The sequence below is a fragment of the Lampris incognitus genome, chromosome 4 (assembly GCF_029633865.1).
Source record: "Lampris incognitus isolate fLamInc1 chromosome 4, fLamInc1.hap2, whole genome shotgun sequence".
Classification (NCBI taxonomy): Eukaryota; Metazoa; Chordata; class Actinopteri; order Lampriformes; family Lampridae; genus Lampris; species Lampris incognitus.
Window position 1 is genome coordinate 57488095 of NC_079214.1, and position 23554 is coordinate 57511648.

General features: G+C 42.1%; 1 protein-coding gene across 1 annotated transcript in view; it reads right to left on the bottom strand.

Annotated features, from left to right (window-relative positions):
* The window catches only part of myom2b (myomesin 2b), a 76322-nt gene that overhangs the window by 24855 nt on the left and 27913 nt on the right, over positions 1–23554 (bottom strand). The window contains exons 7-21 of the mRNA XM_056278543.1: positions 23316–23480; positions 22751–22912; positions 20278–20419; positions 17785–17984; positions 13229–13282; positions 11943–12070; positions 9695–9878; positions 9292–9466; positions 8059–8180; positions 7695–7882; positions 7208–7334; positions 6412–6590; positions 2372–2486; positions 1391–1553; positions 782–888 (exon numbers count right to left, since the gene is read on the bottom strand). Coding sequence (XP_056134518.1) covers positions 782–888; positions 1391–1553; positions 2372–2486; positions 6412–6590; positions 7208–7334; positions 7695–7882; positions 8059–8180; positions 9292–9466; positions 9695–9878; positions 11943–12070; positions 13229–13282; positions 17785–17984; positions 20278–20419; positions 22751–22912; positions 23316–23480 — 2211 coding nt within the window. The remainder of the gene's footprint in view (positions 1–781; positions 889–1390; positions 1554–2371; positions 2487–6411; positions 6591–7207; positions 7335–7694; positions 7883–8058; positions 8181–9291; positions 9467–9694; positions 9879–11942; positions 12071–13228; positions 13283–17784; positions 17985–20277; positions 20420–22750; positions 22913–23315; positions 23481–23554) is intronic.

Consider the following 23554-nt stretch of genomic DNA (forward strand, 5'->3'; position numbering starts at 1 on the left):
AGAGAGTGAGGACCTCTGCGTCAGGGATCTTGTCATCCCACTTTATGCCAAGAAGTTTTCTGAGGCATGTGGTGTGAAAGTGGTTTAGTGATTTTGCATGGCGTTTGTAAAATGTCCATGCTTCGCAGCCGTAAAGCAGTGTATTGAGAACTATGGCCCGATACACTTTAATTTTTGTCTCCTGGGTGATGCCTCTCCTGTTCCACACATTCTTGTGGAGTCTGCCAAAAGCAGTACCTGCTTTAGCAATCATATAATGATTATATATACATACATATATACACACACACACACACACATATATATATACACACACACACACACACACATATATATACACACACACATATATAATGATTATATAATATAATGTTAGCCTCAGTTAGTCTGAAATGTTTTTTCAAACATGTTTATGCTGTATTTCCAAACCAAAGCCAGGTACATTAGGTTTTAATAGGTTGAGTGTGAAGGTCTGTGAACAAGTACTGGAGTAGTGGTCATATTAAGATAAAAGTAGATAGATAAAAAGTAGTCAAAAGCAGAGAGAGAAAGATGGACTGATCATCCAAGATTGTCTAAATAAAGTAGGATTTGGGGTTTGAGTCATCAAAACACAGCAAACTTTGCTGAGTCATGAAAGATACCTTTTGTTCATGTGGATCTCCAAAGACAAAGGTATAGAAGACAGTGACTGCACATGAACATCTGAGTCCTCTGTCAATACAGGTTAGACGCACCTTAAGCCATGCCATACCGAGGCAGAGATGGATAAACATCCTACCTTCAGCTGTGATTGTGTGGCTAGCTGACACGCCGTCTGTGTTAGTGACAGCGATGGAATAGGTTCCAAAGTCTTCCTTATGAGCATGTTTAAAGATCAGCTTTGACCTGCAGACACAGATAGAGCAATGGATAAAGATGGAAAGACACATTGGGCCACATTCATCAGTTGGTATAGTATGTACAAATTTGTTGTTTGTTAACTTTTTTAGCTCTCAAGATTGTCTGATGGTTGTTTGTAATTCCTTCCCCAAAACATGTATTTCTACCTCTTGCAACGAGTAATCACCCAGGCTTGCAAAGACACCAGTGTTAGCCAATTGGTGTCTAAATTCGGGGGTTACCAAGGTTCTACATCAGTCTGTGAGACAAACTTCAGGGCTAAAAAATCCCATGGGTGTGGAAGAACAAATTTGTATGTACAAGCGATTGATGGACGAGGCCCATTGAGAGTGACATTGAGAAGTGTTGTGCATTTATGTCTTGAAAATTCAGTTTGATAACATCTGCTGACTTGATGCTTACACCTTTTCATGCACAGGTAATAAAAAAAATCTGACTACAATTCGTTTGCACAGAAATTCTGAGGATTTGTAGAAGTCAGTCTTACAGGTGGCCTTCCGTCTTGACCACGACTCCTTCGGAAAAGTCTGTGATTTCTTTGTAATTTTTCTTCCAGACAAAGTGAGATCCCTCATTTAGTTGGCATGACTCAAATGACAGAACAATGTCGCCTGTCTTTTCTTCCACCACACAGGACACCTCCTGGGAACCTGGGTTACAGAGATACAAACACATAAACACACACTCGGGCACACATGTACAACTGTACATGTACAATTGTACAACACCTGTGCTGCTGTAATGTCTCTGGTGCACTGTATCAGTGTCCATATCTTTAGAATAACATTGTAACTCTGCCAACTTTTTTTTTTTTAAGAGTTTTCTCCCTTTTCTCCCCCACTGTATTCGGCCAATTACCCTATTTTATGAGCCGTCCTGGTCACTGCTCCACCCCCTCTGCCAATCCGGGGAGGGCTACAGACTACCACATGCCTCCTCCGATACAGCCGCTTCTTTTCACCTGACAGTGAGGAGTTTCGCCAGGGGGATGTAGCACATGGGAGGATCACGCTATTACCCCCATTTCCCCCTCCCCCTTGAACAGGCACCCCGACCGACCAGAGGAGGCGCCAGTGCAGGGACCAGGACACATACCCACACCGGCTTCCCACCTGCAGACACAGCCAATTGTGTCGGCAGGGATGCCCGACCAAGCCAGAGGTAACATGGGGATTCGAGCTGACGATCCCCGTGTTGGGAGGCAACAGAATAGATCGTTACGCTACCCAGACGCCCTTTGTGCTGCCTTCTTATCGCATGTAACCCGCTGTTTTTAAAAAAGATACACCATTCAACACGGCATAGAGTCTGAAACAGCACATCATGTGTTATTTACAGTACCAACACAATTAAAAACAGCTACTTACCATCAATGTGTTTTGAAGAGTAACCTTCATATTTTATATACTGTCCCAAATTGTTGAAAATTATCTTAAACTTTTAATTGTCTGCTCTCTTTAAGTCTTACCTGGAAGTGCCTTGGCGGTCACGGGGTCGGAGGGCATAGAGGCCATGCCCACGCCTGTCTCGTTGACAGCACGAATGCGGAAAACGTAGGTCGAGTGCTCCTCCAGACCTGTTACCTGTTAGGACAAAGAGATACTGATAAAGAACTGAGTTGATGAGTTGAAAGAAGCACCTGTACCAGATTTGACACATCGCTTATTTGAGCAAACTTTCAGCATGTGAAAAAAAACCTCTGCTCATCAGGCAAATGCTCATAAATTTTTACTAAGATTTGTAATTTTGTTTTCCACTGCTGACCACACATTCAGGTAATTTGTGCTTTTAGGATTTTTCTAATTTTTGGTATGATGAACTGGAGAAAATGGCTGATGAATGAAGTCCATCAGGCCAGTTGCCTGTATTGGGACTGTAAGTGGAGTAAAATTAAAAATATCCTTCTTGCACACACAGACACGCACGCACGCACGCACGCACACACACACACACACACACACACACACACACACACACACACACACACAGTTACTTTGCATGTACAGCTCTGTCTTTTATTATACTCACAATGCAGTATACCTGCACAAAGTGAAAATGAAAATGTAACAGCAGTAACTCCATCCAAATAAACAGCTGATTTTAAAACGGTGTCAAATGTCAGCATCCCTCTAAAGCCCAGTTACTGGATATAATTATCACAGCTATTTCCATGCCACATTTCTGTTTTGCCACAGGCACCATAGTCAGCACAGGCCAGCTGTAGTCCCTGTTTTACTCTTTGGCCAATAGATGTCAGTAAAATGCAACAGAAATGTCTTTAAAGTACAGTAAGCTAAAAGTAAAATGTATTTCATTAGATAAGCTCATTATGTGCACAACTGTAATATAAATTAGGTTGAATAAAACAGACTAGATCAGCAGGCTAGTAATCATTATTAAGAAGGTTGAATAACACACTTTTGCCTTGTCATCAGTATAAGTGCCTGCTGAATAAATCATTGTACACAAGATGGTTAAGAGTCAGTACGTAAAAGCATATTTCATTGAAATGTTAAGATGTCAAATATCAAGATATTTTAATTCCTACAAATATATGTACTATGAAAGGAGTCCCAACACACTGGCATACTGCAGGGTCATCAGCTGATCTTCATTATTCTGATCATATGCATCCACTTTCTCTATTGACTAACAGAATTAGACCCACTGAAACACTACTGAAAGCACACGCTAAATATTTACTGTAAGATGTAGGTGATAAACCTCGCAATAAGCAGACTGCAGTTGGGCATAACTTTAAAGGGAAATTTTACAGATGGTTTTGTGTATGTGCAGTCGGTACTGATGAGTAATGTAGTGGACTGAAGCAATAAAGTCCTCACTGTGTTTTATATTGCTGGAGAAATCAGTGCTCACCGAGTCTTTCCCGTAGTGCCTACATGTACCAGAATGCATTGCATGTAAGCTTCTGTACCATCGTCCATAAAACCCTGTGCACTAGTGCTGTGGGAATTTATTTCCATTATCAGAATGGTGACTTAGCCGAGAGAATGAGGATGTGTTTTTTTAACAGTGTCGTTAGAGTAGGATTATTACGCTGTATGTAGAATTTCCGGCTGCCAAATGACGTCGCGACATGTCACTTGGCTGGAGAAAAAAAAATCTGCCTCACTGCCGTCCCCGAGTTGCAGAAATGATCATGAACAACTGCAGGGGATTTTCATGCGGTATCCCTGTCGCAGATAATAATAATAACAATAAACTTAATTTATACCTTTACACCTTTCTAAACAACGTTACAAGGTGCCTAGATAGACACAGATATGGCTGAAAATCTGTGAAATTTCTCTTTAAGATTTTGACTGTAACACACACACACACACACACACACACACACACACACACAATATATATGTAATTAGTAAGTGGTTGTTTTTCTCTCTCTCATTCTCAACGTCCCCCTTTAGTCTGTTCAACTCTTTTGCTCTCTTCTCTTTTTCCTCATCTTCCCATTTTTTTCTTTTCATCTTTGTTCTCTTTTATTGTGAATTACTTACTAAACGGCTGTCAATCAGACATTTTGTTTTGAAAATATTTTCTTCTGATCCCATGGTGCCATAAATACATGTCCTCTTAGATTTCCACGTTGCCTGCCTATTATATATATATATTCCGCTCCTCATTAGTTGAGCACTTTTATCAGCACCGTTGACGGTTTACGGAAAACGCTATAGATATATATATAAATATAAATAAATAAATATATATATCTATAGCGTTTTTTTCCGAAATCGTCAATGGTGTTGAGTGCTCGACTAATGAGGAGCAGAATACATCAACACGGATACAGGAAAAAAGATTTTAATGCATAGCTTAAAAATTGGTACTGATGAGTGACGCTGGGCAATGTTACGGTATGATTCTTTGTGAAAAAAACATTAGCAGCTGATGAGTGCGAGACGCACGAAACAGGCCTGTACTGCTATGCATTAAAATATTTTTTTATGTATCTGTGTTTATATGTGTTTAACTATCTAGTTCTTTCAGGCAGAAGGGGCAAGGAGGTTCCGGGGGGTTGTGTTTGTTAAGGAGCCTAAACTGGCCTTGCCCCTGTTTCTTTAGATACAGGGGCAACATATTTCCTACCAGAGGGCATGATCTCAAAGCAGGTGCTGAGGTTATGAGTTGAGTCCCTCACCATCATACTTGCTTTCTTCACCGCCCTCTGGTCACAGAGCTGCTAGAGGGTTGAGCACTGCCCCTCGCAGAGCTTGGAGCCCAAGGTGATCACCTTACGCAGCTTGGCCTTGTTGGTCTTGAGAGCCCCTCATACCATGCCAGAAAAGAAAAGGTGAGGAGGCTCTCTATATGGCAGATGTAAAAGCTACAGCAGATGGGAGGGACTATGTCCAGATGCCTCAGCCTCTGTAGGAGGTAGAGCCACTGCTGGCACTTTTTGAAGATGGTTTGTGTGTTGTCATTGAAGCACAGCCCGCTGTCACTGATGGTCCTAAGGTACTTGTAACTGCTAGCCCTCTCCACAACCTGTCCTTTGAGTGTCAACTGAGGGGAAGGTTCAGCCTTCTTCCAGAAGTCCATGAGGAGCGCCTCATAAAATGGGTGTAATGTGAGTCATCCTGCTGGACCTGGTCAACAGCCTTGCAGCAGCGTTCTGGACCATTTGTAGATGGTCAAGGGACAACTTGCTAAGGCAGATGAAAAGGGAATTACAGTAGTCTAGCCAGAATTATATAAAAGCATGAATGATCATTTCTAGCACAGGTTGGGACACAACTGACCTGAGTTTGGCAATGTTTCTTAAATGGAAACGTGTACAGGTCAACAATATAATGTGTTGATCCAAGTACATAGCCTGATCAAAAATAACACCAAGATTTCTAACATTAGACTGCACGCTGAGGAAAGGCACCCAATACACCGAGCAACCTTGGAAGCCTTGCCTTACTATCTGAAGCAATGATAAGGACCTCAGTTTTATCTGCATTTAGCTGTAAAAGGTTGTTGGCCATCCAGTCCTTAATAGCAATCAGACAATTGTGCAAATCAGTCAGTTTGTCAGTCCTATCAGGCTTAAAAGAAACATACAGCTGAATATCATCAGTATAACAGTGATATGAGATACCTTTTAATTTGCTAATAAGATGACCTAAGGGAAGCATATATAAAGCAAATAATATAGGACTCAAGACAGAACCCTGAGGCACACCACAGGAAAGAGCAGCAGTTTCAAACATATAAGGGCCAAGCGACGCAGAAAAACTCCTATCTGAGAGTTAGGAGAACCAGTCAAAGGTGCTCCGAGAAACACCCATCCACTGCCTAAGCCTTTCAGTCAGGATGCTGTGATCTACAGTATCAAAAGCTGTGCTAAGATCCAGCAGCAACAAAGCAGAGCATTCACCCAATCAGAAGACATTAAATGTTCAATAATATAATTACATGGAGGGATTTCAGGCAGATTAAAAGCCTTATAGCCTAAACAATGAAATCCATTAACCATGATTGCTATAACCTTGATAACCTCACCTTCAGGAAGCGGTGACTGACAGCTGTCTCATTGGCTGTGGTCCAATCAGAGGACCCTTTCTTAGCATATTCCACATGATAGCCAGTGATTGACCCAGAGCCTGAGTAAACAGGCTTGTGCCACTCAACCACCAGTGAATTATCCCTCACTTCACAGAATGTCAGGTCAAAGGGTGGACCTGCAATACAGACAAGAGAAAAAGAAATGCATTTTAAAATTCAAAAGCATTAATACTTTTGAATATGTTTTATTGTTTTATGTATTTTATATATTCAGCTTTTACAAAGAATCTAGCAGCCATTAAGTGCTCATTCAGCAATGCAATATGCCTCTATTTTACACTGTTTATGCATATGGACAGTTGTGTGTATTCAGCACTGCCATAGGCCTCTATTTTACACTGTTTATGCACATGGACAGTTGTGTGTATTGAATCAATCAGTTCTGCATCAACAGTTCTGCAGTTGGAACTGACAGCTGTGAAGTGTACAGTAATGTAAAATATTAAGTAACTGGCATTTGGAAGAATTTAGTATTCCAAAGGAAGTTAAATGAGAGGAACATGAAAACACCCAATATTACAAAGGGCAATGAAAAAGAATCTAAAAAGAAAGATTTTTCTCTTTGGCTGGAGCTGTCCTCAAATCTTGGTGTGGAGTCATAATAGTAAGTAGAGAAGCAAGTACTGTAGGCAAGTAAGTAATTAAGGGCAAAAGATAAAAAACTTGAAACAACTTGAGTTTTTAAAAGTTAGCTTGATACAGTCAATTAGTCAGTTAGAAAGAGTTCACTAACCAGGTTCTGGCATGGTCCAGGCATTACAGGTGAAGTCAGCTGAATGTTTAGAGGCTGAGCCCAGACCAGCTATATTTGCTGCATACACCTGGAACTGATAGGTCGCTCCTTCCTTCAAATCTTCCACCTGTCAATTATAATATTAACAGGTCACTCCAATAATAATAAACATTATTATCCCACTGCAGTATTGTAGTAAAGTAGAACTAGTAGTAGCAGTAAAGTGGAACTAGTAGACAGTCGCCTCTGCTTAGTCTTGTATATGTTAGTCACATTTAGCAGGTTGCTATAGGGCTATATTAACAAATTACACATTTATTTCAGTATACTGTTTACTTGAGTCAGTGCTCACATTACTTATACAAGATTTACAAATATCAAATCACTTTAACCCCTGTGAATAAATATAACAATAAAAGGCTGTTCACTTAAAATACCATTTTTTTCTCCGTTAACATTAACATTTTATTGTTTGACATACTGTTACCTTGTAAAGTCTTTCTTTAACTGATGGGATGTGAACCTCCCTCCACATGGTTGTTCCGCTGTGTCTTTTATCCACATAGTACTCCTTGACGTTTGCTCCTCCGGAGTGAAGAGGCTTCTTCCAGTTCAGAACCATGGAGTGGCCATCGCAGTTCAACAGCGCAATGTCATATGGAGCAGAGGGTGGCGCTATTGATTAGAACAGTCACATTAAAACCTTCCAACAACAATAACAGCTTACAGCAATAGAATGACCACCCTCGTCCAATAAGTAGGTTGCATGTGGGGTGGGTACTGATAATGTTTTTTTTATTCTTATCACTACCATAAATTATAGTCATTACCATAATCATAAAAATACTAACTGAGAGCAGCTTTGACGGTCAGTGGTGAGGACTCCTGGGATTCATCACTGAGACCCAGCTCATTAATAGCTTGCACGCGGAACACGTAAGTCTCTCCTTTGGTGAGACCACTGACGACAAACCTAAGAAGACAGAGAGGGTGAGCATGAGTGTACATGTTAAAAAGTGCATTGCTGTACTGGGAGGTGGGTAGCATGCACTGACAGATACGACCTGATTTTAGCAAAGATAAGAGTAAACCATAAATTTTTTGTTATGTATTGTAATAATGAAAGGTGTTGAAACAAAAACTAATGAGAAGACATAAAAATGTATTATTTTGTCAAATTTCAATTTTGGATTTTACTAATTAATATTAAAGATTTGGCTGGGTTATGCCAATGGCTACATCCAACAGATTTTTTTTTTTTGTGGATTTTTTCCCCCCACTTGTATCTGGCCAATTACCCCACTCTTCTGAGCCTTCGCAGTCGCTGCTCCACCCCCTCTGCCGATCCAGGGAGGGCTGCAGACTACCAAATGCCTCCTCTGATACATGTTGCATCGCCAGCTGCTTCTTTTCACCTGAGAGTGAGGAGTTTCGCCAGGGGGACATAGCGCATAGGAGGATCAAGCTATTTCCCCCAGTTCCCCCTCCCCCCCTGAACAGGCGCCCCGACAGACCAGAGGAGGTGCTAGTGCAGCGACAAGGACACATCCCCACATCTGGCTTCCCACACGCAGACACAGCCAATTGTCTCCAGCCCAACCACGCTGGAGGTAACACGAGGATTCGAACTGGGATCCCTGTGTAGGCAGGCAACGGAATAGACTGCTATGCTACCCGGACGCCCCCCATCCAACAGATTTTCAACTCCTTAAGATGGAGTACAGTTTCATACCCTGGATGCTGCAAAGTTAAAGGCTTTAGACTGTAGAACTATCTACCAAAGAAAATAAGGCTAAACAAACTGTAACCTGTAGTTCTTTTTTTCTATTTCTAAGATACACTGTGACAGACCGAAAATTAACTTGGTCCTTTTGGAAATGATTGAGAAGCTTGTGATCTGTGGTAAGCCATCAACATACTTTGCATCTGGGTAAGAACAGTACATGTCTTTGTTTTGTTTTCAGCTCATTGAAACCTGCTCTTGTAGGCCACGTTGAGTCTCATACCAAATTACTTTCATGACCCAGTTTAACGTACTCTGGGAAAATATTTTTTAGATGATGCTTGACTGATAGAAAACATACTTGGTACTCTTGTGAGGTTTGTGGTTGGCTGACATCCAGTCCTTGGATCCCTTCACACACTGGTCAATGTAATAGCCAATCAGATTGTTGGGTTCCTTTGGAGGAGCCCATTGGATGAGAACAGATGTGTCTGTTTCCCTCGTGGCAATCACCTGACCTGGAGCTGATGGCACACCTGATGGCCACCATAATTAAGAAATCGAAAGAGTACAATAAATAAAACTAACATCAAACTAGATAAAAACAACAGTGACCTCTGAATCTTGGGGGTGGCATTATATTGTGCTTTCCCGGCACATGCTGAGGCGTTCTCTGCTCTTTTTACTACTGATGTTTGATTGCAGAGAGTTCTTATGAGCCTGCTTAAACCAACATGGTAATTCGAGGGAAGACAGAGACAGACCTTTGAGTTCCTGAGTATAAATCTGTTCAGTTGGTTCTGATGGCTCGCTTGTTCCATACATGTTGGCAGAGAGAACCCTGAAAAGGTACTGTTTGCCCTCTGCCAGATCGAAGACGGCATAGCGAGGTGATCGAACAGGGACCTGGGTGTTAACACGCTGCCATGATCCACTGTCCACCATACACTGTGCAAAGATGGAGAGAGAGCGAGCGACAGAGAGAGAAGCCAAACATAAATATCATAAACATAAATATATTGTCATGGAGTTTTATATACAAGTGTTGCTGTGTCATGTCATGGCATGGGACTTGATGTTGTGTACATAGTTAGTGTGTGCATATTTAGTGTAGTTCAGTTAACCTCAGTTCATTCTAATCCAATGACTAGCAGATGAAAAAAAAGTCAACAATATTGAACAAATGTTGCATTAAAAAGTTCTACAATGTGCAGTAGTGATAAGGGAGTACTAAATTGAATATTGCTATGCAAAGTTTTAGACTTCGCTCTCCCTGAGGTTTCTTCCTATTTTTTTCTCCCTGTTGAAGGTTTTTATTTTAGGGAGTTGTTCCTTATCCGACGTGAGGGTCCAAGGACAGGATGTTGTGTTGCTGTAAAGCCCCCTGAGGCAAGTTTGTAATTTGTGGTATGGAGTTATACAAATAAAGTTGTCTTGACTTTAGTAGTTCGGGGTTCATTCATTATCCAAACTGCTTATCCAGCTCTCAGGATCATGGGGATGCTGGCGCCTATCCCAGTAGTCATTGGGCAGCAGGCGGGGAGACACCCTGGACAGGCCGCCAGACCATCACAGGGCCGACACACATTAACACCTAGGGACAATTTAGTATGGCCAATTCACCTGATCTACATGTCTTTGGACTGTGGGAGGAAACCGGAGCCCCCGCAGGAAACCCACGCAGACACAGGGAGAACATGCAAACTCCGAGGTCCGTGGTGGTGTAGCGGTCTAAGCATCGGCTTTGTGTCGATGCAGTTGCCCACTGGGGACCGAGGTTTGTGCCTCGGTCTCGTCAGATCCGACTATGGCCGGACTCGATGAAGCAGCAATAATTGGGAACGCTGTCTTCGGGAGGGGGGCGGAGTCCGCTTGTGTTCGTCACATGAATGCGTCTTCGTATGTGTCGGAAAAAGCAGTGGTTCGGCCTGGATTCACCTTGTCACGAAAGTGGCGAGGCGTCTCCTTCGAGACTGCCAGCCGGAGAGATGCAGTTGGCGAACGCATGCAGTACGAGGGTGGGTGATTGAACTAAAATAGGGATCAATTGGCCACTAAATTGGGAGAAATCAGAAATAAATTTAGTAAAAAATAAAATAAAAAAAGAACATGTAAACTCCACACAGAGGATGACCCAGGACGACCCCCAAGGTTGGCCTACCCTGGGGCTCAAACCAAGGATCTTCTTGCTGTGAGGCAACTGTGTTAACCACTGTGCCACAGTTCTTACCCCAGTTCTTCAACCCCGAACTAACGGGGTTGTGATGTAAAAATATGTGACGCATGTGATTGTTTTTTTTTGTTTTTTTTTATCCCAGTAAAGACATTCCTGTTTTTTATTGCCCTTTCTAATAGGGTGGTCAGATTTCATGGGCAGCTGCAGAATAGTATCTTGCTGAAGTACACTTCCAGGGTGGTGCTTGTGGACACATTGGACTGAGCCCAGCTTCTTCTTTGTAAACATGACTTCAGGCTGCCTTGATGCCTCATTTTAAACCCAAAACTGTTCTTTTTTCATATCTTATTATCATGCATCTGAATTTTTCCATAGCTTATAATTATTGCATCTGACAACTTCAGAGCGGTTTTAGTGATTCCAATATTTCAGCCTGTCACAAAAGGAACTCCTAAGAAAAGCATAAAAACTGTTGACAGATAAATTACAATGGAAAAATGTTTTTTCCTCTGTTCAAGCTCACACATTAAAAACATTCAGTGTGGTCTATGCAAAAAGAGAAATTTAACCTATCGGGGATCGATGGAGTACACACACACACACAAAATTACACTTGATTCACAACACTGATTCAAACACAGTATTAGAAACTGTGGGATTGGGCAGTAGTACTGCAGTTTTCTGTTATCTAGTACAACACCACGCATTGGAGTTTCGGTGGTGTAGGCTTTACTGTTTCAAGAGCTGTATAATGCCGGGCAATATGCCATCATGTGAATACTTGTGTTCAGCCGTTATAGCAGTGCACATTGTAGTAATCATGTAGGGTCTGTTACCTTTTCTATGTAGTACCACATGGGGGCCTTATTGGAGTAAGCTGGGGCTTTCCAGCTCAGAACAACATATGTCCTGTCTGTTTCTGAGGCATACATTCCCGATGGAGCACCTGGAGGCTTGCCTTCAGCTAGAGACACATACATGCATGTGCACGTGCATGCACACACGCACACATGCGCGCACACACACAAATCATAGGAAGACACATTTTATTTTAGCATTGACTGATTCTCATTTGGTTCTTGACTGCTGCACACTAAAAATATTCCCCAACCAATTTTTGAATTTTGAAGAAATTCTACAATGTTCCTTCTGAACATCATGAAATGAAATGGATTTGAACTTCTGCCTGACTGCACCTACTCTAGCCAGTGTAATCATGTCTCTTACTGCTTTGATAAAATGAAATATTTTAACCAAATATCATCCATCCATCCATTATCCAAGCCGCTTATCCGAAGTCAGGTCGCGGGATGCTGGAGCCTATCCCAGCAGCCATTGGGCGGCAGGCGGGGAGACACCCTGGACGGACCGCCAGTACATCACAGGGCCGATAAGTTCACACCTAGGGACAATTTAGTACAGCCAATTCACCTGACCTGCATGTCTTTGGACTGTGGGAGGAAACTGGAGCACCCGGAGGAAACCCATGCAGACACGGGGGGGAACATGCAAACTCCACACAGAGGACGACCTGGGATGACCACCAAGGTTGGACTACCCCGGGACTTGAACCCAGGACCTTCTTGTTGTGAGGTGACCGCGCTAACTACAGCGCCACCGTGCTGCCAGACAGTAATAATAATAATAATAATAACAACAACAAAGGTTTAAGGTTTTCTTTCTCCATTAAACTATAGGGGAATGATTACGCTCTATGAAAAGTGTAAGGAACACTGAGGAACGTGTATATTTATATTTGTACTATAGTTTGTCTGTACAGACAAAAACCTCAGTTTTGATATTAAAAAGTGACACAGTTTCATAGAGAGTAACCAAATATCAAATTGCTTTTAATACAAAAATTATATTTATGTATTTGAATTTACATACTTGTTCTAATTTAACTGTTGATGCCAATTAACAGCTACCTATGATAATAAAACTAACTGAACTAACTTAAGTCCCCTTCACTCTACAGGCAATCATAGTAAGATTTTGACTTAGTTTCCTTTCTAGTAACACAATAATATACTATAATGTTGTAATAGCACATTAAATTACAGAATACATTTCTAAATATCTATATTTCCACTGTTTGATGTTTATGTGGTTAACTCCCTACCTTCAAGGTCATCATGGTAAGATACCACATCCAGTTTTCCACCCAGTTTTTTGGCTGCAAGAAGAAAAATCATCTTTAATGACATGAACCACATGCATCTACCGGGAAAATCCACACATGGAGAAAATGTAATCAAATATGCTTTTGCATTGCTGATGTGTTCATCCATTATGTGTATTTGGAAATCCAGTTTGTTCCGACGACAGGGATTAGAGTAAGTGGTTTCATCTTAATTGCATGTCAACATCCTAATGCATAAGTGTTACTATGTGTCCTGCTGTATAAACAGACTAATGTGTCATTAGGAATTCAAAGGGTCAGGGACCGTAATGAGGCTGTACATCAAACTAACATGCTCACTATGTAACTGTCCATACAACATTAGCTAATGAAGCCCATCCAAATAAATAAACTGTCACGCTGGCTGCAACTCTGCTACATGTAAACAATTTACATCACAACGTAAGGACAGTTACCTCAGGTCCATTTTGCTAGTAACTGTTGAACTCCATTTAATCTTACTAAGTAATGGATTCAGACGTGTCATGCAAATTTCTGAAAGTATTCACACATTATATCTCAGCATTGAATTACAGGTTTCAAATGTACAATCTCTGCACTGAGTACAGTGAAGCAATATGATCAGGTGGGTTATACAGTTAACCACTGAAATTAATTTCATTATACAATATCCTATGAAAATGTAACCCTTAGATGAATAAAAAACAAAAAATACATAAATGTTTCATAAGAATAAACTGATTAAATCAGACTGCATTGAGGTATTTTAAAGATACAAGAAACAAACTTTATCCTTTAACATGCAAACTAAACATTTCATGAATAGTTAAAATCCTTTACTCAACCAACATAACCTGTAAATGTACTGAGAAGCCATTCCAAGAAGCTAAGAAGCCTTTCCAAGTCAGAGGAGTTGAGTATAAAATGGGTATTATTCATTCATCCATCCATTATCCAAACCGCTTATCCTTACTCAGGGTCACAGGGATGCTGGAGTCTATCCCAGCAGTCATTGGGCGGCAGGCAGGGAGACACCCTGGACAGGCCATCACAGCCCCCCCCCCCCCACACACACACACACACACCCTAGGGACAATTTAGTACGGCCAATTCACCTGACCTACATGTCTTTGGACTGTGGGAGGAAACCGGAGCACCCGGAGGAAACCCACATAGACACAGGGAGAACATGCAAACTCTACACAGAGGACGACCCGGGGCGACCCCCAAGGTCGGACTACCCCGGGGTTTGAACCCAGGACCTTCTTGCTTTAAGGTGACCGCTCTAATCACTGCGTCACCATGCTGCTTGAGTATTATTTATCACTTTAAATCATATAGTGAAGCCTTTCAAACTTTCTAACATTCAAACAGGTCACACATGCAGCATTGCTTACAATATAGCCACAACCTATCCTGCAGGTTTGCATTCAGTCACAATCACTTTGCTCGACTTTAAGAGGGGACTCTGTCTAGTGCATAGTTGAAGTTTTAATTATTTCCAGCCTCAATGACTGCCAATCCATTCTGGTCAGGCTCCCTTTGGAGCTCATCCAAAACACTGCAGCCCACCTTGTCTTCCCAATGTAAGCCCTCTCCTACATGCTCTTCATCAGCTGCCTGTGGCTGCTTGGGTTGAGTTCAAAGTCTTGGTGCTGACAACCAAGGCTAGCCATTTTGCCCCCCCCTCCCCAGTCATGGTGTGGCAGTGCATGCCACCTTTTGCTGGGCAACCTGCATCTACCAGCCATGTGGCGGTTTCTTTTCTCCTGGCAATCCTATGTCAAACCCAAGCCTTGACACTTTAACACTCTCAAGTAATGGCAAGAACTCTTCCATGACACAAATACTTTACATCCTCCTCTCCTATCTTCCTTCTCTAAATGGTCTAATTTGAAGTTGTCAGGGGTAAAAGATATATAGAAATCATTCTCCTTACTTATTTGTTTGTTTGTTTGTTTATTTATTTGACCCCCCCCCCCGTTTCTCCCCAGTTGTACTTGGGCAATTACCACTCTTCCAAACCATCCCGGTTCCACCTCCTCTGCCGATCCAGGGAGGGCTGCAGACTACCACATGCTTCCTCCGATACATGTGGAGTCGCCAGCTGCTTCTTTTAACCTGAGAGTGAGGAGTTTCACCAGGGGGACGTAGAGCGCAGGAAGCTCACACTATTCCCCCCAGCCCCCCCCGAACAGGTGCCCCAACCGACCAGAGGAGGTGCTAGTGCAGCGACCAGGACACATACCCACATTTGGCTTCCCACCCGCAGAAACGGCCAATTGTTTCTGAAGGGACACCCAACCAAGCCGGAGGCAACACGGGGATTCGAACCAGCGATGCCCATGTTGGTAGGCAACAGAATAGACTGCTACGCTACACCCCTCTCTCCTTAATTCTATTTCTCTCCAAGAATCTTACTAACAATTCTGAGACTTACTTTTTCGGGATTTTCAGGGTTACTGTTGGTGAATGATGACCATAACCATTGCACAGCTCACTACAGGACTAGTATTATCTGGGGACCTCATGTGATTTAGAAATTACCCTCGGGATCCCAACTCAGTCAGTGTTCTGATGACGTGTTAGGTTTATGCTCGACACAGTGTCCTAACGTCATCAAGTTTCTTGCGTCGAGCTTGTAGCTCATGCGCCATCTGTCGAGGCCCACGCAACAGTCCATCCATTATCCAAGCTGCTCATCCCAATTGGAGTCGCGACGGAGTCTTGCGCGTATATAAACATACCAAGCACGCGCACGTTACACATGGCACTCGAGTGTGTAGGCAACAGGAGGACTACACATTCACAATTTCTGCAAGATCAAGGTAAGCGACGAACTGCCGTTATTCGTGAGGCAAACTAATGTGTGTTTGTAACGAAAGCTAATTTAGCTTTAAAGATACGTTAGGTTAAGTTACAGAAGTAAATAGGACTGGATATCGAACCTCAGTAGCCTACTTTTTGTGCACTGGTGTTATGCCCAGTTTTGCCCCCCCGCCGAGAGGTGCATGCACTGCAAATTTTCTAAATATGTACATTCAACATCATTAAGCTGCAGGCACAGAGACCACCACATCCAGTTTTAGACCAGTGCTTTTAAAATGGTTAGATGTGTCTGGGTTTAAACATGGATATACTAAAGGTAAAGTGAGGGTAAACATCTTTGCCTGTTGTAAATTATTTTTCTGATGTGGGGTCATTTTTTTTTTTTTTTTAATTTATTTCTGATTTTTCCCTTTTTTCTCCCAATTTAGTGGCCAATTGATCCCTATTTTAATTCAAACACCCACCCTCGTATTGCATGCGTTCGCCAACTGCATCTCTCCGGCCGGCAGTCTCGAAGGAAAGCGCCTCCCCACTTTCGTGACAAGGCGAATCCAGGCCGAACCACTGTTTTTCCGACACACACAGAGATGCATTCACATGACGAACACAAGCCGACTCCGCCCCCCTCCCGAAGACAGCGTTGCCAATGATTGCTGCTTCATCGAGTCCGGCCATAGTCGATGTGGGGTCATTTTTAGCTCTGTCTAAAACAGTGATGGCTGTTCAATCAAGCCATGTGAAATGCCACTAAATGCGTACATATCTGACAAATTTGTGGAGTGGATCCATTTTCTTGGCAGGGATGCAAAACTCTGCATAACACTTGACTTGACAGATCATTTTAGAAAGCAGAAATCCCTGTTTCATCTTTTTGACCAATCCAAAATGTAATAAAGCCTTGGCGATAAATTTGAGATGATAACCACCCCTAGAAATAAACAGTTTTCTGTCACTTCTGTCTAACATAATGCAATAACTTGAAGTTTAATTTCCAGAATTAAAATGAACAAGATAATGGCATTCTTTAATAAAAGCCCTAGGACAGAGGAGGAAGGAGAGAGGTGACAGACTATATTAATTTATCATCTATTCTAACATCTTTAGGCTAGTCATTAACTCGGCGAAATGTGCACAGAAAGACTGCACAATCTACAACTGAGGCTTCTGACATTTATATTGATTCCTGTACCAAAGTAAACACCGTCATTTGTCACAATCTTTATTTTTCATCTTTTTGTTCCATCCCGGTATAAAATTTAAATCCCTATGGACACTTTCATCTGTCAATTTGTGATTTTTTTCACTTAAGTGCATGACACTCTAAAGGTGCATGTACAAACTGTGTAAGCTGCACATGCCACGCACATTCTCCAGCCTTTGCCTCTGCCTCAAAAAAAAAAGAAGAAAAAAGCATACTATTAAAATCAATTCAAACTAATCTAAACATGCTATGCCCTGAAGAAAACATCCCATTATGTCTTACAAACTTATCTGGGAGCAGCTAAGGAACAGGGTTTCACATTGTAGCTGAGATGTGGTGCACAACACGCTAACAACATTCTGTAAATAAACTAGAGAATAAATTCTGTGTTAATGCATTCGGAATTAAGTCTTGATAAAACTCTGTATGTTCCGGTGCAGTGATGAGAACATATTTGTAGTAAACTATAAAAAAACAATCTGTTATGTAGCTCTGGCCAACTTACCATGAAGCCTTTCAAACTCAGTGGGGTCCAGTGCAGCGATGGGTTCAGACATGCGAGATGGTTTACTGATTCCATGGGAGTTGACAGCTCTGACTCTGAAGTAGTAAGAGTGTCCCTCGAACAACCCAGGCACTGGATATTTACAGATCTTAATGGGGTGATCATTGCATTGGGACCAGTTCTCTGTCCCAACCTCACATCTACAATATGGAGAAAAGACACAAGAGGAGAGGAGACGGAGAGTGGGGTAGTTGAGGATAACATTAATTCTTCATGACTACCTCACAGCTGATGTATGCTGGAAAAACAATGTACGATATACATGTTCAATAGATCAACCAAGATGTCACAGTTTTTCTTTCTTTCTTTCTTTCTTTCTTAAAAAACACAGCATTGACCAACATCTGCACGTCTAAATGTTGTGACTGTATGCAATTCGTCTCTCATTGGTTTTTATTTTGAGGCAATAAAAGTTTTTTTTTTCGATCGAAGAAGAACAGCTGTAGAAGAGGAATAATGTCACTGCACAAGATGTGTTAGTTGTAGCCACAAAGATCAACAATCTTCTGCGGTGCAAATATGACAAAATAAATGCAAATACAGGAAGGGTGGCAATCAAAAACACTCAGAGAACATACTGGATTAAATTCTGATAACAGTGAGCAACACCCAAAAACACATCATGGAAGGGATATTTGTATTGTTCAAGGGTATGCTAATGCCATATCTGCTAAACCTTGCAAACTAGTCAGGCAAAAGGCAGTCTCAAAATGTTTACCGTGTGAAGAAAACTCCAGTGAATAACATGAGTTCATAATCTATGGCCAAAAATCAAACAGAAGTGTATGTGACTAATGTCCTATTCCATGATGTCAAGTAACAAAGTGATTGGAGAATTTATTCAGAGTCACATGCAGCAAAACACAGCAAATTACTAACATCATATGATGCTTTGATGATGAAAGCTGAGGTAAGGAAGGTAAGTATAGGAGGTATGCTATGCTAAGAAGACCAGTATAAAGGATGTGGAGGAAGATGCTGCCAAGACCAATACCATTTTCTTAAGATAAATAGTGGATTCAAGGTGGAGGTGGGATTACATCAAGGATCGGCTCTGAGCCCTTTCTTGTTTGCAATGGTGATGGACAGGTTGACGGACGAGATCAGGCAGGAGTCTCTGTGGACTATGATGTTCGCGGACGACATTGTGATCTGTAGTGAAAGTAGGGTACAGGTTGAGGAGAGATGTGGAGGTATGCACTGTAGAGAAGAGGAATGAAAGTCAGTGGGAGCAAGACGGAATACATATGTGTGAACGAGAGGGAGGACAGCAGAATGGTGAGGATGCAACGAGTAGAGGAGGCGAAGGCGTACGAGTTTAAATACTTGGAGTCAACCATCCAAAGTAACAGGGAGTGCGGAAGAGAGGTGAAGAAGAGAGTGCAGGCAGGGTGGGGTTGGTGGAGAAAACTATCATGAGTGATTTGCCACAAAAAGGTACCAGCAAGAATGAAAGGAAAGTTTTACAAGATGATAGTGAGACCAGCTATGTTGTATGGTTTGGAGACAGTGGCACTGACGAAAAGACAGGAGGTGGAGCTGGAGGTGGCAGAGTTGAAGATGTTAAGATTTTCACTGGGAGTGACTTAAAAGGACAGGATTAGGAACAAGTATATTAGAGGGACAGCTCAGGTTGGACTGTTTGGAGACAAAGCAAGAGAGGCAAGATTGAGATGGCTTGGACATGTGCGGAGGAGAAATGCTGGGTATATTGGGAGAAGGATGCTGAATATGGAGCTGCCAGGCAAGAGGGAAAGAGGAAGGCCAAAGAGGCAGTTTATGGATGTGGTGAAGAAGGACATGCAGGTGGCTGGCATGACAGAGGAAGATGCAGAGGACAAGAAGAGATGGAAACGAATGATCTGCTGTGGCGACCCCTAATGGGAGCAGCCAGAAGAAAAAGAAGAAGAGAGGTAACTCGTCACAGCCACAAATCAAAACAGAACACACACATGCACGCACACACACAAAACTTATCCTCATTAGTCTTTCTTTATTGTCTGTGAATTATAGTAACGTGGCTCTCTCAGTGCAAGTATGAGAGGGAGTTTCCAGAAGAGGATGATGTGGTCTATCTTCCTGTCTATCTTTGTCTGTATGTCTATAGGTCTAAGACTAAACGCTTCACAAACAGTTTTTTTCCCCTAGCCATCAGGACTCTGAAATCCTCCTTGTAGTTCCCTCCTCACACACCATTGGCATGAATACCAACATTCACCTAATTGTTGTGTGTTATGTTTATTTCTGCTATTGTGTAACTGTATTGTTTGTGATAATATGTGGAGTTTCTGTTGCTGCCATGTAAGTATTGTGCTACAGAGTTTAATGTGTACCAAAAACAAATTCCACCGGCCTTGGTTGCGTGGCTAATAACGCAATCTACTCTACTCTACTCTACTCTAATCTAATCTAATACTGATCAATCAATCTTACTTATCTACAAAGTATCCAAGGATTGGACCCTCTGTGGTGGTGTTGGGAGGTTTCCAGGACACAATGACATAGTCTCTGTTGGCATCATGGATTTTGATGTCCATAGGGGCACCAGGAGCTTCAGGGACTGGAGAAGGACCGTCTATAGAAGAAGGAACAACATGATAATGGACTAACTGTGATGCTCAGAGTCATAATTAACATTATTACTATTGACAAAAGTTGAAGTCATAGTAATAGCATTTTTAACAATGCATTAGTGATAGTACTTTCAGTGATAACAGTGTTAGTAATCTTTTTAACTAAAAGAGTGCACTCAGTAAAGTGCAGATCCCTGCCAGGTGTATCTCCCCTTCACTGGTGCTTGGACTTGGAAGTAAAACCAACTGAGGAGTTGGCACTCAACTGCAGTTTAAAACAGGTTTTTCTAAGGTTTTGAATCACTGCAACTACGAGAGGTCCTTGATCATATAGTCATAACTGTGCACACAAATTATTAGACTGACAGGCCCAGTAGTATGTGAGATTAGCAGTGGACAGATACACGCACACACAGACAGAAAAAAATAGTTTTTCCGCCATCATAAGACTTTTGTGCAGCGTCCAAGTCGACTGAATGGGAAATATAGAGGAAAAAAAAAGGTTTCAATATGCAGTGCTCAAGCTAAAAAAAAACCCCACCTGATACACCTGTCAGTCTGTGGATGGGCAGCCTCCTAGGAAAACCCTCGCATGAATGCGACCAAGACTAATATGAACTTATACTTTCCAAAAAAGAAAAGGTTTGCTATGCAACCATTTTGGTCTGACCATAACTCTGTCTCTATTTTCATAATTCTGTAACAACCACGGATGTGTAGACTCGTTAGCCCTTGGCTAACAGGTTGGCCCATTTAGTCGACTGGTTAACGTAGTTGCCCGTGGTGTGGGAGACCCGGGTTCGTGTCCCAGCTGCGGTGGTTCCTGGCTGCCCTCTGAATTCGCTACATTCGTGTCAGAAGTGGGATGGCGAGACCGTGAGGCCATCGGAAGCAAGGGGGTAGTGTAACGACTACGGATGTGTAGACTTGCTAGCCAGCAAGGTCAGACCCTTTAGTCCAGTGTTTCCCAACCCAGTCCTCAAGGAACCCCTATCCTGCAGATTTGCTTTGCAACCCTGAATAGGTACCTGTTTGTAGTTATTCAACCAATCAGCAATGAATTATGTCAGATGTTGCACACCTTGCATAATTAAGTGCTGTGAGATGATTGGTTGAATAAGTACAAGCAGGGCTACCTATGCAGGGTTACAATGAAAATCTGCAGAATAGGGATTCCTTGAGGACAGCGTTGGGAAACGCTGCTTTAGTCGACTGGTTAACGTAGTCGCCCGTGGTGCGGGAGACCCGGGTTTGCATCCTGGCTGTGGCGGTTCCCGGCTGTCCCTGAATTCGCTACAATATAATAAAGCTGGGTAAACCATTTATGCATGCGCGACTCACATCTATGGTTGACTCAGGTTGGGCAGCAACAAGAATATGCAACACTTCCTGTTTGGACTGCAACCTAGAGGAAGTTGTTCGTTTGTAACTTTAGCATTTTTTGGATTATCAAAATTCTTTTACTAACTCTTGATCATGTCGCTGCCCGATCTGACTCAACCGTAGATGTGAGCTGTGCATGTGCACAGTCGATTTAGATCAGGCAGCGGCAGAGAACAGCATTGGTCAAGCGAGCTAGAGAGTGAATGAAGAGAGGGAGCGGTGATAAAGAGAACAAACGTTTTTCAAAGTTTTTGAATCACCGCAACCATGAGAGGTTCATCATACAGTCATAACTGTGGCCAAAATAAATTACGCTGATAGGTCCAGTAGTTTGCGAGATTAGCCGCAGACACACACACAGACACACAACCCCCCCTACATAGTCTGGGGGATCGTCTAGGGACCTCAAGAGTGCAAAGTAATGTATCAAAGCCTAGGTCTTTTTTATGCACACACACACACACACGTGCGCACATGTGCGCACACACACACATTACTTCTACTGGTAGCAGTAGTAGGAATATTGGTAGTAATAGAAGTGTTGGCAGTAGTAGTGGTTGTAGTAGTTGCTGTAGTAGTAGTACTAGTAGCAGTGGCCGCAATAGTAATACAATCAGTGCTGTTATTATGCAGCTCTATGATATAATCAGGTGCCAGACCAAGTAGGGCCTTATATGTGAATAAAAACATCTTTAAAATCAGTGCAGAGATGCCAGCATCAGAGAGATACGTGACCTGGAAGCTGAATTCTGAATACAAAGCTGTGCCACAGAGCTTGTAAATTGAAGCAGACAAGCACTGTTAAGAATTCATATAAAAATAGCTACGTTTAATATTACCAATATAAGACAGGATCCAACCTGTTATTAAAAACACTGCACAAGGTTTAAACTTGTATCAGATTACCTTAATTCTTAGACAAATATCTGCCATGTCTTGCTTTCTCTTACCTGAGACAGAGACAAATGCGCCGTGTTCAGCAGTGCCCCCTTTGGTGACCATTCGCAGGGTATAGAGGCCTTCATCATCTTTGTAGAGGTGAGGAAGAGTCAAGGTGGTGACTCCTCTGCCAGTTTCAATCTTCACCCATTTTGAATCAAATAAGCGAGTGTCTGTAAACAGAAAGAAAAGTAACAGATAGGAGAAATAGGGCGTTTAAATCAACATTACATCCTGTATTACTCTTAACAGGCTCCCATTTCAAACAACCAGGCTAATTTTGTTGTTGTTTGTTTTTTCCTTAATATGACCAATTGGGATTAACTGTCTATGAAACAGGGATTGTAAAGATAGGAGATAGTTTAAGCAGAATATAGTAAAATATTTTATTGGTTTTATTCAACATGAAGTAACACATGAAAGCAGTGAAATTTCTATAAAATATTTACCATCTTAATAGCACCCAGTTGACCTTGTTGAGGCAGAGAATCACTATGGTGGTCAGTCTATTTAAGCAAGTTATAACACTTAAATAATACTTAACTAGAAATAAAATTATATCCATAGCATAGTTACCATCTCTATACCACTGAGCGTCTGGCTGCAGGTTGGCCAGGTTGGGACTGAGGGTCATGGTGGCAGTAAGAGTGGCAGATTCTCCCTCAGTAGCAAACACTGGACCAAACTTCTCCACAAAAGTAATGTTGATTTTAGTGTATTGGATCTTGGGAAGCATGGGGGCTGGTGGAGTTGGAGGAAATGAAGAGGGGATAGGCAAGAGACAGGAGGGATGAGCATGACAGATGGACAAATTA